Here is a 16,431-nt window from a genome sequence, read left to right as displayed (position 1 = left end):
CTCTGATGCTGCCTGGCCCGCTGTGCTCCTCCAGCTCCACACTGTGTTATCCTGCTAAACCTCTTTTGTCCAAAGCCTCCACATTCTTCATAAAGTGTGGCAACCAGAGCTGTACAGCATACTGCAAATGTGGCCTAATTAATGTTTTATACAGTTGTAATATGACTTACCATTTTTTATACTCAGTGCCCCGACCAATGAAGGCAAGCATGCTGTGAGCTTTCTTTACCACCTTATCCACTTGTGTTGCCACTTTCAAGGAGCTACGGACTTGCACCCTGTATATCAATGCTCCTGAGGGTCCTGCCATTTACTGTTTACATTCCTCTTTTATTTAATCTCCTAAAATGCATCACCTCACTCGTCTCTTGATTAAACTCCATCTACTATTTCTCTGCCCAACTTCCCAACAAATCCAACAATTGTATCCTTTGACAACCTTCCTCACTGTCCACAAGTCCATAACTTTTGTGTTGTCTGCAAACTTACTAATCAGACCACCTACATTTTCATATAAATTATTTAGATATATTACAAACAAGAGTCCCAGCACTGATCCTTGCGAAACATCATTGGTCACCAACCTCCACTCAGGAAAACATCCTCCACAGCTATCCTCTGTCTATGTGACTAAGCCAATTTTATCCAACTTACCAACTCACTGTTGATCCCATGTGAGTTAATCTTCTCAATCAGCCCACCAGGAGGGACCTTGCCAAATACTTTTACTAGAAGTCCATGTAGACAACATCCACTGTCTACCCTCAATCATTTTTGTCACTTCCCCAAAAATCTCAAGTTTGTGAGACAAGACCTTCCCCATACAAAGCTATGCTGACTATCCCTAATAAGTCCATTCTTTTCCAAATGCAAGTAAATCCTGTCCTAAAGAATCCTCTCCAATAGTTTCCTTACCATTGTTACAAGGCTCACTGTCCTATAATTTCCTGGATTATCCCTGTTGCCTTCCTTAAACAAAGGAAGGACGCTGGCTATTCTCCAGTCTTCTGGAACCTTGCCTGTGGCTAAAATAGATCTCTGTCAAGGCCCCAGCAATCTCCTCCCTTGCCTCCCTCACTATCCTGGGTCCTATGGACCTATTTACTTTAATGCTTTTCAAAACACACACCTCCTTCATAAAATTGACATGTCCTAGAGTATCAGCATAGCCCTCCCTAATCTCATCATCATCATCCATGTCCTTCTCCTTGATGAATACTGATGCAAAGTACTCATTAAAGGATCTCACCTGCTGCCTCTGATTGTACACACAAATTCCCTCCGTTGTCCTTCTCCCTTTTCAGCTAACCTCTTGCTCCTTATATATGTATACAATCTGTTGGAATTCTCCTTAAACCTATTCACCAAGGACATTTCATGGCCCCCTGTAAACCCGCCAATTCCTTAAGTATTTTTCCTGTTTCCTTTATATTCTTCAAGGGCCTTGCCCGATTTCTGTTTTCTAAACTTTACATCTGCTTCCTTTTTGACTAAACTTTCAATATCTCTTCTCATCCAGGGTTCCTGAATCTTGCCATCATTACCTTTCAATCTCACAGGAACATTCTGCTTCTGAGCTCTGATAAATTGACTCCCAATTGTCAGATGTGGATTTACCCCAAACAGCTGCCCCCATCCAATTCCTTCAATTCTGGGAATTAACCTTCCCCCAATTTAATACTTTCAACCGAGGTCTAGTCTTCTCGTTATCCATAACTGGTTTAAAAATTACGGAATTATGATCACTGTTCCCAAAATGCTACCCTACTGTAACCTTAATCACCTGGCCAAGCTCATTCCCCAATGCAGGGTCAAGAATGGCCCTTCCCTAGTTGCACTATTTTAAGAAACCCTCCTGAATGCACCTAACAAATTCTGCTCCATTCTGAGCCTCTGACACTAAAGGAGTCTAGGTCAATCTTGGGAAGTTAAAGTCACTCATTACGACAACCCTGTTGTTTTTACATCTTTCCATGATTGGCCTACATATCTGTTCCCCTATCTCTTCCTGGCTATTTGGAAGCCCGCAAGAAAACCCAATCATAGTGACTGCACCTTTCTTATTCCAGAGTTCTACCCATATGGCCTCACTGGATGAACCTTCTGAGATGTCCTCTCCTAGTGCAGTGTGACATTCTCCTTAATCAGTTATGCAACTCCCCCCATCCGTTCTACATCCTTCTCTATCATGCCCAAAACATTTAAACCCTGAAATATTGAGCCGTCAGTCCTACTGTTCTCTCAAACGAGTCTCTGTAATGGTGACAGCGTCACAGTACCATGACTAATCCAGGTTCTAAGCTCATCTGCTTTACCTTTATACTCCTTGTATTAAAGGAAATCCACTTCAGACCTCCAGTACTGCCATGTTCATTAATTTGACCCTGCCTGTTCTTTGTATTAGACTTGCTTTAATTAACTTCTACATTTTCCTCAATCACTCTAATTGCTGACCTACTGCTCTAGTACCCCCACCTCCCCAAATCCACGCTAGTTTAAACCCTCCTGAGTGACACTAGCACCGTCTCCAACAAGAGAGAACCTAACCATTGTGCCTTGAATTTCAATGGCAATATGATTATGGAATCCTCCATTATTAACATCCTGGGGTTACCACTGACCAGAAACTGACTGTACTAGCCTAATAAATACAATGGCGACAACACCAGGTCAGAGGTTAGAAATCCTGCAAGGAGTGTAATGCACCTAGATTGCCCAAAGCCTGTCCAACATTCACAAACTCAAATGTGTGATGGAAAACTCTCCGCTTGCCTAGATGAGTGCAGCTCCAACAACACTCAACAGCTTGACACTACAAAGTAGCCTACTTCAATGACATCAAATGTACAAACATTCACTCCTTCCACAACTGATAAATGCTGGCCAGCCAGTGACATCTATGTCCCACAAGTGAAGAAAAAAAATACAGCAGCGTATACCATCTACAAGATACACTGCAGAAATTCACAAGAACTCCTTAGGCAGCACCTTCCAAAACTATGTCCTCTACCATCTGTAAGGAAAAGGGCAAATGCAGGAAACACCAAGACTTCAGGTGCCTCTCCAAGCCACTCACTATCCTGCCTTTGAAATAAATTGCCACTCCTTCACTCTTGCTGGATCAAATTTTTTAAAAAGTTATTAAGCATTTTTAAATGTATATCCACATGGATGGCAGCCGTTGAAGAAAGCAGCTCACCACCATGCTCTCCGGGTCTACTGAAATGGGCAATAAATGCTGACACAGCCAGGAAAGCTCTCATCTTCTGAAAGAATAAAAGGTTTGTTGTAAGTGACCACCTGGAAGATGCTGACGGTGGGAAATTCCATGTTAGCAACTGTTAGCATCTATGTTCATTACTCTGTGACAAGCAGAGTTAGTGAGAATCTCTCTTGCGGGAGATGGTCATCTCTTGGCACTTTAGCAGAGATTTAACATTTTTCTGAACAAGCCGAGTGTTTTCTAGGTCTTGCTGCAAATAAACATAAATCACTTCATTATCTGAGGAGTTGTGAATGGAACTGAACGCTTTGCCAGTGATCATTCTCAGTATGATCTTGTGATGAGGTGTGGGGGCATAGGAGGGGGAAGAGAACAGAGACAGGCGTGAAGTTTCTGTGATCAACTCAAACAAGACACCGAGACTATGCACATTGCGCTGAATCTGATGTAGCTACTAGCTAGCTACAATCTCCAGATCTGAGATGCAGTAGTTTAGGAGGTCTCAATGATGTTGAGTTATAGAAAGCCTTGTCTACTAAGAACAAAATCCAATTAATAGAGAGCAAGAAGTCAGAAGTACTGACTGAAAGATAAAACAAGAAAAAAGCAAGGATGGGACTTATTTTGGCTGTGCAGAGAGATCAAAAATTATTACAGGAGATGCACCAAATGTGATGGGACAGACAGCCATGCTAGTAAAATGATTACAACAGTTCCATGCAGGAGAACTTTGAAATAGACTCAAATCCTTTCAGTAATGGAGGAGTAAGGAAATATAGTTGGGTGTAATATGTACTCTTAAATACTGGCTGTAATTTCAAATCAGTGAAAACCTTTATTGACTTATTTTCACAGCATAGATTAACTTTTCCTGTTTAGAACTTTTGATTTGTGCAAGTACCAGGAACAACTTGAAGCTATTCTCACTCAGCTGTTCAAATAAAGAAATTCTAAATAAAAAAATTGAGAAAATGGATTCCAAAGCACTGCATTCTCAAGTTCCCATGAGTTATTACAGTTACTCTGGTCAAGTACGATCCCGTAATGCACCATATTGTTTGCAATGTGAATTGAGCTATGTTAATCAAATCAGCCAAGTGGAGCTCTGATCATTTTCTAAACAACCCCTCATTTTGATAAGGGTGCAAAGGTTTGAGATTTGATTGGAACATAAAAATTGTTCATCTCATTTGTCAGTTCAATGTATTTTCATTGCCAGTAGTAACCATTGTTGAGCAATTATTAAATTTAGCCAAAAACCTAGAAAACATTGTACAATGTTTCTTCTATATTGTAATTACTGGCACGCTGTGGCAGGAATTATAATTCACACCACAGCAGTGAAATGCTTCTACTCTATTTTAATAGAGATATTAATTTACAAACAGTAAGCTTCTTAGAGAGCTGGCAAGCCTTGTTGCAGTCTTGCTGCCTTTAATTCTTCCACCCTGATTTTTGCCTTTAATAGTTCTTCCTCCAGCACTTGCCTTCTTTTAAGACTCTCTCTTTTCTCATCAAGATACTGTCCAAGCTTTCTTTGATTCTCCATAATTATCTCATGTTCCTCTGCTGACATTAATTGTACTTGCTCATTATCATGACTGGACAAATGGCATAGGGCACCTCTGTGGCGCTGGTGGATACTGAACACATCATCTTCCCGTCTCGCAAGTCTGGGAGATGGTGTTAATGATAATCGTGCTCCACAAGATGAAAATGGTGAGGCAGAGCCATTTGTGGTCTGCTGATTCTCGGTTTTCTTCTGGTGCTCCAAGTTTACATTTGGCTGCGAAAGTACAGTTAATAATGGAGGTGGTTTCTCTTCATGCTCAGGTTCTGACTCTGGTGTTACCCACTCAGGACAGGGTTGAGCTAGGCAGCTTGAGGTTCCAGGTTGTGGATACAAGCTCATAGGTTGTTCCACACAGGAATCTTGTTCAGAAGCAGAACTTGCACAAGGCCTGAAGAAAAGAATACAATATCGATAAAATTAACACAATAAATTCAAAGCCATGAAAAATATTTCAATAAAATAAAATAACGAAGCTAAATGTCAAGTGACCAAAATATAACAAAAGACATACAAATCATCCAAGGAAAATCAGTAACAGGGTCAACAAAATATTTGTTTGACCTTTGGGACTGCATGTTAAGGTCTTCAAAGCTGGTGAGCTGGCATTTACATCAGGATTCCACCCACCCCACGCCTACAACTTCAGCCTCCTTTTCCCACTATTCTTCCTGAAAAGTCAATTTGTATATTTTGAGCTACCACTCTTGACCATCAATTCTAAGTCTACTGCAATTTATTTTCAGCTTAAATCACACTATTTCTCCCACCCACACATTTTGTTACAGACGTGGTCTATTCTCTAAATTTAGTGGTCGAATATTGGTTATTTTTCTCCCATTTCCTTCCAAAATACTTAATGTTACAGATGAAAAACAACAAAGCCGGAATATGGGAGACAGCAAGGACTTCAGATGCTGGAAATCAGAGTCAATAAAATGTGGAGCTGGAAGAACACAGCAAGTCAGGGGGGCAGAAAAGTCAACGTTTTGGGTTGGGACCCTTCATCAGGGCTGAGCTGGAATACCATTGGGACTGTAGGTTAAGGTCTTCAAAGCTGGTGAGCTGTCATTCACATCAAGATTCCATCCACCTCACCCCCAAAACTTCAGCAATAACAACAATTGTAACTACATTGAATAAAGGAAATAAATCATACTGTGGAAGTCAGTAAAGCTTTTCCCTCTTATCAATGGCTGGGAAAATCCAGACAGATATTCTCCTGAATTTTCTACTTATAATGGTTGTGAAAATATTCCCCGTGATAGAGACAGTACAGCTTTAGAGTGACTTTCCAGTGGAATCACTGATATGGTCTTTGTTCCTCAACAAATTGAAGGAAAATATGGAGATCACCAACAAAAACTCTTCACTGCATTCATCGACCTGACCAAAATATTTAACTGAGTACATTGAGAGGTTCTGTTGATTGTGCTCTAAAGATTTGGATTCCAAGAATTTTCGTCATATTCCTGAAATTGTTTCTTGAATACCTAACTGGAAATGTTTCGCATTACCCACTTGACAGTCTCCTTCAAAATCAGGATCATCGTCAAGTCAGGTTGTGTGTTAGTCCCCATTACATTTATTATCTGACTAACAATGCATATGTACCTCAAAGCCCTCTGGTCAGTATGAAATATTAAATACTTTTGACATTAAGTATTAAATGGTAAACAATTTAACCTCAGTCACTTCCCTAACAATTTGAAAATTAGCATAATTGACATGTATAACTGACAACTTGCAGATGATTTTAGCATTGTTGTTAACTCTGCATTATATTTGCAAATTACTGCCAATCTTTTCAATTTTATGTACAAGAGACATGGCCTGACTTTGACTATTGCTAGGACAAACTCATAACAATCAAGACCTGGGCCTTAACTTTTTGCAATCTACGTAAGTATGATGGACAGAGGACTGAAGGGTATGGTTGCTAAATGTGAAGATGGCACAAAGATAGGTATGAAAGTAAATTGCCAAGAGGACGCAAGTCTACAAAGGCTATACATAAGCTAAGTGAATGGGCAAAGATCTGGAGAATGGAGAACAAAGTGGAAAAATGTAAAATAGGCCTTTTTGGTAGGAAAAGTAAAAATGAAACATATTACATAAATGGTGAGGGACTGCAAAACTCCAAGATGCAGAAGGATTTTAGTGCATGATTTGCAAAGACTAGTACACAGACCCAGCACATGTAATTAGGAAAGCTACTAGTGTTATTACTTATTGAGAAGAAATCTGAAAACAAAATAGGTTGATGATGCTTCATGAGATTGAGCACAAGTGGCACCATATCTGTAGTAATGCATACAGTATTGGTCTCCTTAATTAAGGAAGGACACAAATGCTTTGGAAGCACATTGGAGGAGGTTTATTAGACTTATAACTGGAATGGGGGTTGGTCTTACGAGGAAATGTTGAGCAGAGTAGGCTTGTATTCACTGGAGATAAGAAGAGGGTAATGAGTCTTTTGACCACTATCCCTTAAAAGTCAATGGAAGCAGGGTTTGAATACTTTTAAGCAAGAGGTGAATAGATTCTTGGTAAGCAAGGAGGTAAAAGATTATTAGAGACAGACAGGAACGTGAGTTAAGATTATAATCAGGTCAGCTTTAATCTTGTTCAGTGGCAGATCAGGCTCCAGGTACTGAATGATCTACTCCTGTTCCTAGCTCGTATGTCTGCACGCTTAGCAGTTCTTGTACCCTGGCAGTCACCTCTCTGAAAATGCCACCAACAACAAAGAGATTTGAAACTGGTTCAGCCATGCCAACTCAGCCTTCTGCAAACTACAGTACTGAGTGGTTGACTACAATGACCTTTTATTAATCAACCAAAGTCTTACTGTGCAGAGCTGAAGTCAACATCACACTCCTAAACTGCAGTGAGACCTAGACAATGCACTGGTTCCACTTGACAGCGCCCAGAGAAAATTCGTTGGCAATGACTACTCCATATCCTCCAGATTCAACAACAGTACCAATCAAATGTTCATGTCTTTATTGAAACTAGATCCACAGCATTCAAGCCGAACTCCTGTAAAACTAATGGCAATGGACTGGACACCATTAGATAGACAAAAAGCATCTCCCCTATCAGATCTTATTCTTTCAATTCTGAAATGGCAGCATTCTCTGGGAGGACAAATGGGGGTTAAAAAAAAAATAAACCTGGCAGGTTGATACGAGCAATACCTGCCTCCTTCTTAACATCTCATGAATTAAGTTCTAGGCAAGAAAGCTTACAGTGAACCTTCCAAAGCTGCCACTAATTAATGCCCATGGTCAATGTGCCTGAGCCACAATCAATTATCGACCACTTAGAGGCTGCAACACACCGTCAGCATAATTAACTTTGTTCTCATCGGGCAAAAGTGGCAGCTTTCCCAACTGGGAAAACGGGATGGTAGGAACTTTGAATTGCTCCAATCTGGGCACGGGTGTAGGGACAGGGAGGTTGAAAAATCACCCATATGCCCTCACTCCCAATAAGTCCTTCCGAAGAAAATCACTCACCTTTGGTTGGTCCCAGACTTTAGGGCTGCTATGCAGCCAGTAGCCCAGGCCTTCCCATGGCTTGCTGCTGATCATATATTGCTGTCAGCCATCAGCTTCAGTGGAGCAGGACATCCCAGGGCATGACTGGCCTACAGGCTCACTTGTGTGTCTAACTGGCAGTTGAACCAGCTAGATTTTCCACTAGTGGAGATCTCTCTCACTCATAAATACACTTGCATCACTGAAAAAAAATAGAAAATCCAGCTACTGTTTTCCTATTCTTCCTACCAAAGTGAATAACCTCACTGTTCTCCACATTATACCGCATCTGTGGATTCTTGGTCATTTACAGATCCCTCTGCAGACTCAGTGGGCTCAGTGAGCCTCTTGATGGCAGGCAAGCAGACACGTTCAATGGGGTGAGGGGGACAGGAATCGAAAATTAGTGAGCAGCCTCACCGCGACAACTTCTCAATACATTCCTACGGATAAAAGACATTCCAATGGGAGGGCTGAGAAATAGATTGACTGCTGAGTCTAACAAAGCAGAAACCAATTTGCACAGTTAAATTAAGACAATTAAGGCTACATGGGGAGACTGTCAACTGTTTCAGAACACAAACAATTCACACAAGGGTTTGTGGGTGCAGAGGAAGTTATTCAATGTGACAGAGGGATCAGTGCTGGGACCACTTCAGTTCACAAAATTTCCAATGAATTAAAGAAAATTCTAAACATTTTATTTCTTTCCTAAATACCTCTAAAACATGTTGATACGATCCCCATACGGCTTAGGGATTTTATTATTTGAGAGTTTATTTTGTTTGATACATCCTTTTTTATTTAAAATGCAATTATCTCATTGCTCATCTCATTACCCTATATCACGCCCATGTCCTTGGTAAGTAATAAAGCAAAATATTTGTTTAAATATTTCCACCATCACTCTGTCCACCTCTTAAAAAAGGACCAATTTAACTATTTTGACTTTGGAATCAAAGGCAATTTCTTAATTCCCACTTGACACCAACCTGACTGAGGGAGGGGAAATGGGAAATTGTCCATAGTGAGGAAGACTGTAAAAATTACAAGTGGACATAAACAAACGTGAAGACTGGGAAGATAATTAGCAAACCAGGTTCAACACATGTAAATGTGAGGTAGAACACTTTGATAGAAAGGATAAAAAAGGTCATTTATGATTTGGAATGTACAAGTCTTAGTGGAGTAGAGAATAACGGGATCAGAGCATAAATACACCACTTACAGTGGTGCCTTAGGTTAGCAAGGTCAGAAAAAATTAAAACAAGCACTAAGCTTTTTTTCCTAGAATGATCAAATTGAAAAGCAGGGAAGTTATACTAAACCTGCAAATTTTGGTTAGACCACAATGAGAATACTACATACAGTCTGGTCACCATATTATAAAAAGTCACTAAAACAAGGGTATAGAAACAATTTACAAAGGTTGACAACAGAAATGAATAGGTATAAATATCTGGAAAGGATTGACAGACTAGGTCTCTTTTGCCTTAAAGCAAAAGGTGGATTGGCAACCTACTTCATGTCTCTAAAATTATGGAAAGGTTTTGATAGATGGGTTACAGAGAGAATATTTCCTCTTGTGGGGAGGCAGGTAAAGATAATCTTCATGAAATACAATCGATAATTCATTGGAAACGTCCTTACACAAAAAGTATAAAACTTGCTGCCACAGGAAAAGTTTGAAGTGAATAGTTTAAATTAATTTGAAGAAGAAGGTAGAGTAGCATAAAATGGAGCTGGCAATAGACAGTTACAATGATAGATTTAAATAGCAAAAAAAGGAAGAAGGCTCAAGTACAGCATAAACACTGGCATGGGCTGGTTAGCCAAACGGTCTACTTCTGCACTAGATATCCATGTAAAACTTTGTAAACACTGGGATGGAAAGAAATTACAAGGCCATGGTGAAAGAGCAGGGGAGTGGGATTATTCTAATAGCTCCAAAGAAACAGCAGAGACACAAAGGACCAAATACCCTCCTTTAGTGCTGAATGATTTGACTGTATATTCCCATCCATAAACGGAGTTGAAGTTTACCATTGATCAGAAATCTAACAGAGCTAGCCATAAAAATACCATATCCATAAGAACAGGTCAAAGGCCAAGGGAATTCTTTAGTGGGTAACTCAACACCTGATCAGCATCTGCAAACAAGTCAAGAGTAAACGAATACCTTCTACTTGCCTGGGTGAGCACAACTCCAATAACAAGCTAGAAGCTCAACGTAATCCGCTTGATTAGATCCTCATCCGTCACCTTCAAAACTCACTTCAATCATTGGTGCACCACAGTGACAGCAGAGTGGACGATACAAGATATACACTGCACAACTCACCAAGACTCCTTTGGAAATTCCTTCCAAACACACAACATAAGTCTACATTGAAGAACAAGAGAGTAGCAGAGACCTGGGACATCATGACCTGCAAGTTTCCCACCAAGCCTCACACCATCCCACTGTTCTTTCACTATTGTTGGATTAAAATACTGGCTCTCCCTACATCATATGATCTGCACAAAGGTGATCATCACCAACTTTTCCAAGTAAAATTAAAGATATGCAAAAAATGCTGGCTTTGTCAGCAACGATCAAATCCAAAGAATGAATGATGAAAAACACAAATAAAAACAGAATGTTAACTCTACTTCTCTACCTACACAGATCCTGCCTAACCTACCAAGTTTTTCCCAAATTTTCTGTTTTTATTTCAGATTTTCAGACTTCCATAATATTCCACTTTTCAATTCATGTTGGAAAATCTGTTCAAGTTCAAGTTTGTGATCATACAGAATTTAGCAAGATCTGAGTGTTCACTTCATGAATATCAGATTTCAGCAGAATTGGTGAATTCAGAAACATTCCAGAATGCAAATAAAACCCCAGCTTCTTTTGCCAAGTACCATCTCTTTAAACACTTGTCCATTGCCCCCTCCGTCCTCACCTCCAATAATTGCGAGTTCATGGATTCTTTAACAACAAAAAGTGATATAATCTGTTGATCGCTGACAAAATCCACCATTCCACTTCTCACAAATAGTCAAACTGAATCATTACCTTTTACCTTTCCATAGATGCAGCCTGATCTGCTGAGTATTTTTTTTTAAACAATTTCTGTTTTCCTTTCAGCTTTCTCTTCCCTCCAAAGACATGCTTAACCCAAAATTTCCACCCTCCCTCGCCCCAAAATCTACACTGTTCTCCAGCTTCTCTTCTGTTACCCGACATGCACCCTTGGTCTTTCCAAAAGACTTGCCTCTTTGTCTGACCTACTGCAACCACAGTACTCACTATCCAACTTCTCCTCCTGAACACCATGCCAGTGTTCCCTCTCCCTTTAAATCTGATATCATTATCCCTTCCCCAAACACCCTGCCTTTGATTTTCTCTATCATGCAAACTATTAGTGCATTTCTTAAGTCTTAGATTGTGTTGTGACCTCCAAACTCTGCCTATTTTTCTACCAACTCCATTTTGAATCTCTCCATTCAGTTTAAAACCCTAATATGGCCCAAACAGCCTGTGATCAAAATAGCAGCACACTATTCTCCCGTTACTTCTTGATGTCTATGCAGCCTTTGACACGGTTGGATCATGAAATTGTCCTCCTACACCTCTCTTCCATTGTCCAGCTGAGTGGAACTAATACTGCCTATAGTCAGCTCCTGAAATGTTTTCCTTTTCCCTCCCCTGAAAGAATTTTCCTTTGGTCTCCTTCTATTTGTCATTTATATGTCTCAAATACATCTCAATGTCATGACCTTGGAGAATGTCTCTAAGTTCCACACGTATGTGATAGTTCCCAGCTATTATCCACCAACACCTTTCTCAACCGCTTGTCACCTGTGTAGGCATGTTTTTCTCCATTTAAAACATTGATCTTTACAATGTGTTCAACAGGCCATTGTACCATTGTTTAGTCCACAGTTTTCCCTACTCCGATTAATCCATCACTCCTTACTACCCAAATCTCTTATAGATATGTTTATGAAACCTTTCTTTAAATCTACCAATGCTATGTGGTTCAAACATCCAGTGAATTCCACATTCTCATCACACTTGTGTGAAGCTTTGTTAGTGGCTATTTTATTTGATTCCCATATACACAAAATATGTTAAACGTTAGCAATTGATTGACTTCTGAGCTAAGTTACCCAAAGTTCAGTGTAACCAAACATTTGCAGTGGACAGAACAGAGTCTTAAACTTGTAACCCAATTAGGGGACAAGCACTCAGCTAACTAAAGTCAAGGTCCAAAATTAGAATAGAAATGATTTCCTTATGGCTGAAGTTTTGAGATGACCAACATATGTAATCACCTTCCCAATTCCAAAGATATGGATGAAGTGGTCATGGCAATACGAGTTCTGAACACAAGCCTCAAGTGAAGAGCATATTTTATAGTCAATAAAATAAGACATCCTTACCTTTGTAAGTGATCGGGGTCTACCACCTTCAGAAGCGGTTGGAAAATATGAGGATTCATTTCTAGAATTCTTCTGGTTGGTTCGGAGACGTTTCCTTTATAATCTGGATGCAGCTGTTCTCTCCTAGCTATCTCTTGTTTAGCACTTTCTTTAATGCGTTTATAGAGTGTTCGCAAAGCCTGTGCACTACGAGGAGGGCGATCCACTCCAACAGCATTGTATTGTTGTGCTATAGTTTCCCAGCAACGATTTTTTTCAACAATTATGGCTTGATTATTTTTATGAACCTCCAAAACTTTGATGTGAGGCTGTACAAGTTTTAACAGATCAATCTTTTCGTATATGGTAAAATTTGAGGATCGGTTTGATTTTTTCCCTTGCATATTTTCTGTAGAGCACATCACACAAACTTCAACTGACTGCAAAGCATTCACTCAATCACTAAGCTGAAGCTTAACTAGGCCAGCCTTTTTAGGCCTACGCCTATCAGGAGGGGTTCACTGACATTCCGTTCAGCTTGACTTCATCCAGAGATCATCTGCAGCTGATCTGCAGGCTGGCTAAGCTAGGCCTGACCTACTTAAGGCTCTCGACTAAAGTGAGACTGTGCAAGCCCCTAATGTGGTGACCAATCAAATGCAGGGCTGTTTTGTTATCTGATCTGTTTCTCTGGTTTTGGAAGCATTTGCAAAAGAATCGCTTTGCAAAGGTGCAGGTGTTCAAAAGCTATCATTTTGCTGTATTACATGCAAATCTACAGAACCAAAATTAGCCTAATCTTTATGCCAGTTAGTGTATCTGCTTAAAGCTTTAACCTTAAAGACAAACTTAGTCTCGACTTCATGTTTGAAATAGAAAGATTTCCATCAAACTATGAACAAAGAAATTATTGTTGTTGTTGAACAACAGAATGCATGAAATTCTGCAGTTCTGTAGTGATCCCTGACAGGGCCCCAGTAATCCTGCTGTGAAGCTTTTAGTGTTGTTTGCATTCCCCATGCTGGTTCTGATGTCAATCAAAGAACTTCACTTCCTCTATCATGCTCGGTTGTATTCCATTCCATAAATTTAAATAAACTGTCACATTACAGCTGCCACCAAATCAAAGTTTTTCTTTTAAAAACAAATGAAGTCACTTAGTTGAAGTCATGTTGATTTTTTTTGAAAACATATTGTAACATAAATTGAAAAACAGATCTTTTGGCAACAAAAGCAGGCTGAAAGCTGAAACCATGCAACCCACACAACAAATTTATAAAAATAGACCATTCAGTCAAAATGTTAGTTTCTTCATGATTTGAATTCAAATACCCCAGCATAATTTATGAATCCGTAAGATTGGGAATTGCTTAAAAGCACACATTACTACGTTAAATTTAACCAATACTCGGTGTATAGACTGTGAAAGATTAATTTCTAAACCCAATCTATATAGGGTATCTGTCAGAATACTGATAGAGTTGGAGATGTCACCATATTGCCATCTGCTGACATCTCAATGGATACAATTCATGATAATTGCATCCTGGTAATAATTATAGGCCATGGCACTCAGAGTAAGCGGAAATGTTCGAATTAAAAAAAGCATTAAAAATGTGGATAAGAATATTTTGGGAGGAAGACTATAATTTTTAATTTTGATGAATTTAAAAGCATTACGGTATAATATATACACAATTGTATCATTTAAACGAGGCATTTCGCGCAAAGTGCTCACGAAAATATTCTTTCTGCTGCTCACAGTAAAACCTAAATTCCATGACATATTACAAAAACAGCTATGAATGATGACAAATATAAAAATGGACAAATCACTTTTGCCACATTCCAAATTAGCCAAGTTGGAGACATTTAACTTTTGTACTAGTCAGTCAGTTATGAGTTTAATTCTAAAGTCAGAAGACAAAACTCCTAACTTAAATTGTCACCGTAATCCAGTGAGAGGGACAGCTGCAATTTTCAAAAGGTGCTGTCCTTTGGATGAGATGTTAACAAACAGACAGGTTCTCAGTTTCAAGTGAACATTAAAAATCACACAATACTGAAGATCTTCAAATTCTGGCAAATACAGCTCCCACAAGCAATATTACCCCAAAGTAAATCAAAACAGATTTATTAATTTCATGAGCCAGTATACAAAATGAGCACTTCAATGACTGAAGATTAACAGCCAATGCATTTCAAAATAACTCATTCACTGTGAAATGCTTCAAAATGTTTCTGACAAACGTGATGAACTATAATAGAAATATAAATCTCCCGTTTCTAGTCTTGTGTTCATTTGGCTGTCCTTCCAGATCTCAGACCACTACTTTCCTCTTTGGAAAGGTCTAAACCGACGCTCCACTCTTCTCCTGCATTCTCTGTAGAGTCCAATGATACTCCTGATGAGCAGCGAACCCCACAGCTTCATCCTCCTGTCTCCTGTATGGGAGATAATCCCAGCAACATTCTTCTCATTCCATTCTCACTCACCACAAGCACAGCAAACCCAGTCCACTCCAACCAAATCCAAACCTAAACATTTCCTTCCAAAATATCTGTTCATTCATGAACAATGCCCATGTCACGAAGTGGATAATTGCTCTAACAAAATTGTGACTCACTGAATAGGAGGGTCAACATTAAGTTGAGTTTAAAAAAAATCAACTTATCAACAGAAAGAAAAGGAGTTGTGGTCAACGGTCATTTTTTAGATTGGAAGATTCTAGACTATGGTGTCCCCTAAAGGGCCAGTGCTGGGTTAATTTGTTTTTCATATCTAAACACAAATTGGCTGGCAGAATGGACAGACAGTTGGCAGATGGAATTTAATTTTATCCATTCTCCAGTCACTTTGTCCTTGTCACTGCTATTTCCTTGGTCTCTTACATAGTCAAGACCTTTCACTCCTTTCTCAAATGACCAGCTCTTTTCAGTTCTCATTAGCCACATTTTCCATTTGTTTCCAACCCTGCTCTTGAATATTTTCTCAAAGTCAAGTACAAACGCTGCTTTTAAAATCTCATATTCTGAATAGACATGCATAAATTAAATATTGGATGAAAACAGGATTAAGGTCAGGTAAAGTGGCTTACAATCAAATATCATCAAGTCCTGATGAAAAGAAAAATCAGAAAAAATGTTAAGTATACAAAATATGCCTCATGTAAATAACAAGTTAGATGACGAAAACAGAGAATCTTCCCAAGCCAAGAAGGGCTCGCTGAGCGCAATTTGCCCTGATTTTTGTGTACAGGGTATACTGGCAAATTTTCTTGGAATTAGATCCAGTGTCTGGAAAGAGCTGAGAGCTGACATCATGCACATAGAGCTATTCTTTACACTTCCCTAATATACAAGAAAAAATTGTTGAGTGATAGCTGTGGAGAAGCTGCATATGCCCACATTATGCTCTGAAATTAAAAGTTCTGCTGCTGTCAAGATTTTTAAAAATTCAGACTTTTGAGGTGCATTTCTACTATCAGTTTAAGATGTTGTTATAGTTTTAGTGGAAAGTCACTCAGCGTTAGTAGCAGCCCTCCTTGCTTAGTCAATGCATGCCTTATCTCTCTGACAGAGGTGATTTTCTACAAAATGGCAAACCACACAACTCTTACAAGTGAAATCCAGAATTATTTTTAAAAATGCAACACAATGAGGTTATAATTACCAGCTTGACTTGT

At 39.3% G+C, this 16,431-nt stretch overlaps 2 protein-coding genes across 2 annotated transcripts in view; one reads left to right on the top strand and one right to left on the bottom strand.

Moving 5' to 3' along the window:
• Positions 1-16,431, top strand: part of rad54b (RAD54 homolog B) — an 84,874-nt gene that overhangs the window by 13,335 nt on the left and 55,108 nt on the right. The gene's annotated exons all lie outside the window — the stretch shown is intronic.
• On the bottom strand, positions 4,103-13,167 carry LOC109930566 (fibrinogen silencer-binding protein). Its single transcript, XM_020530046.2, has 2 exons — positions 12,767-13,167; positions 4,103-5,184 (listed from the first exon to the last, which is right to left on the bottom strand). The coding sequence occupies exons 1-2, from the start codon at positions 13,165-13,167 to the stop codon at positions 4,620-4,622; spliced, it is 966 nt and encodes a 321-aa protein (XP_020385635.2). The 3' UTR covers positions 4,103-4,619.

The sequence above is a fragment of the Rhincodon typus genome, chromosome 4 (genome assembly GCF_021869965.1).
Source record: "Rhincodon typus isolate 14 chromosome 4, sRhiTyp1.1, whole genome shotgun sequence".
Taxonomy (NCBI): Eukaryota; Metazoa; Chordata; class Chondrichthyes; order Orectolobiformes; family Rhincodontidae; genus Rhincodon; species Rhincodon typus.
This window is presented reverse-complemented; position numbering and strand designations above follow the sequence as displayed.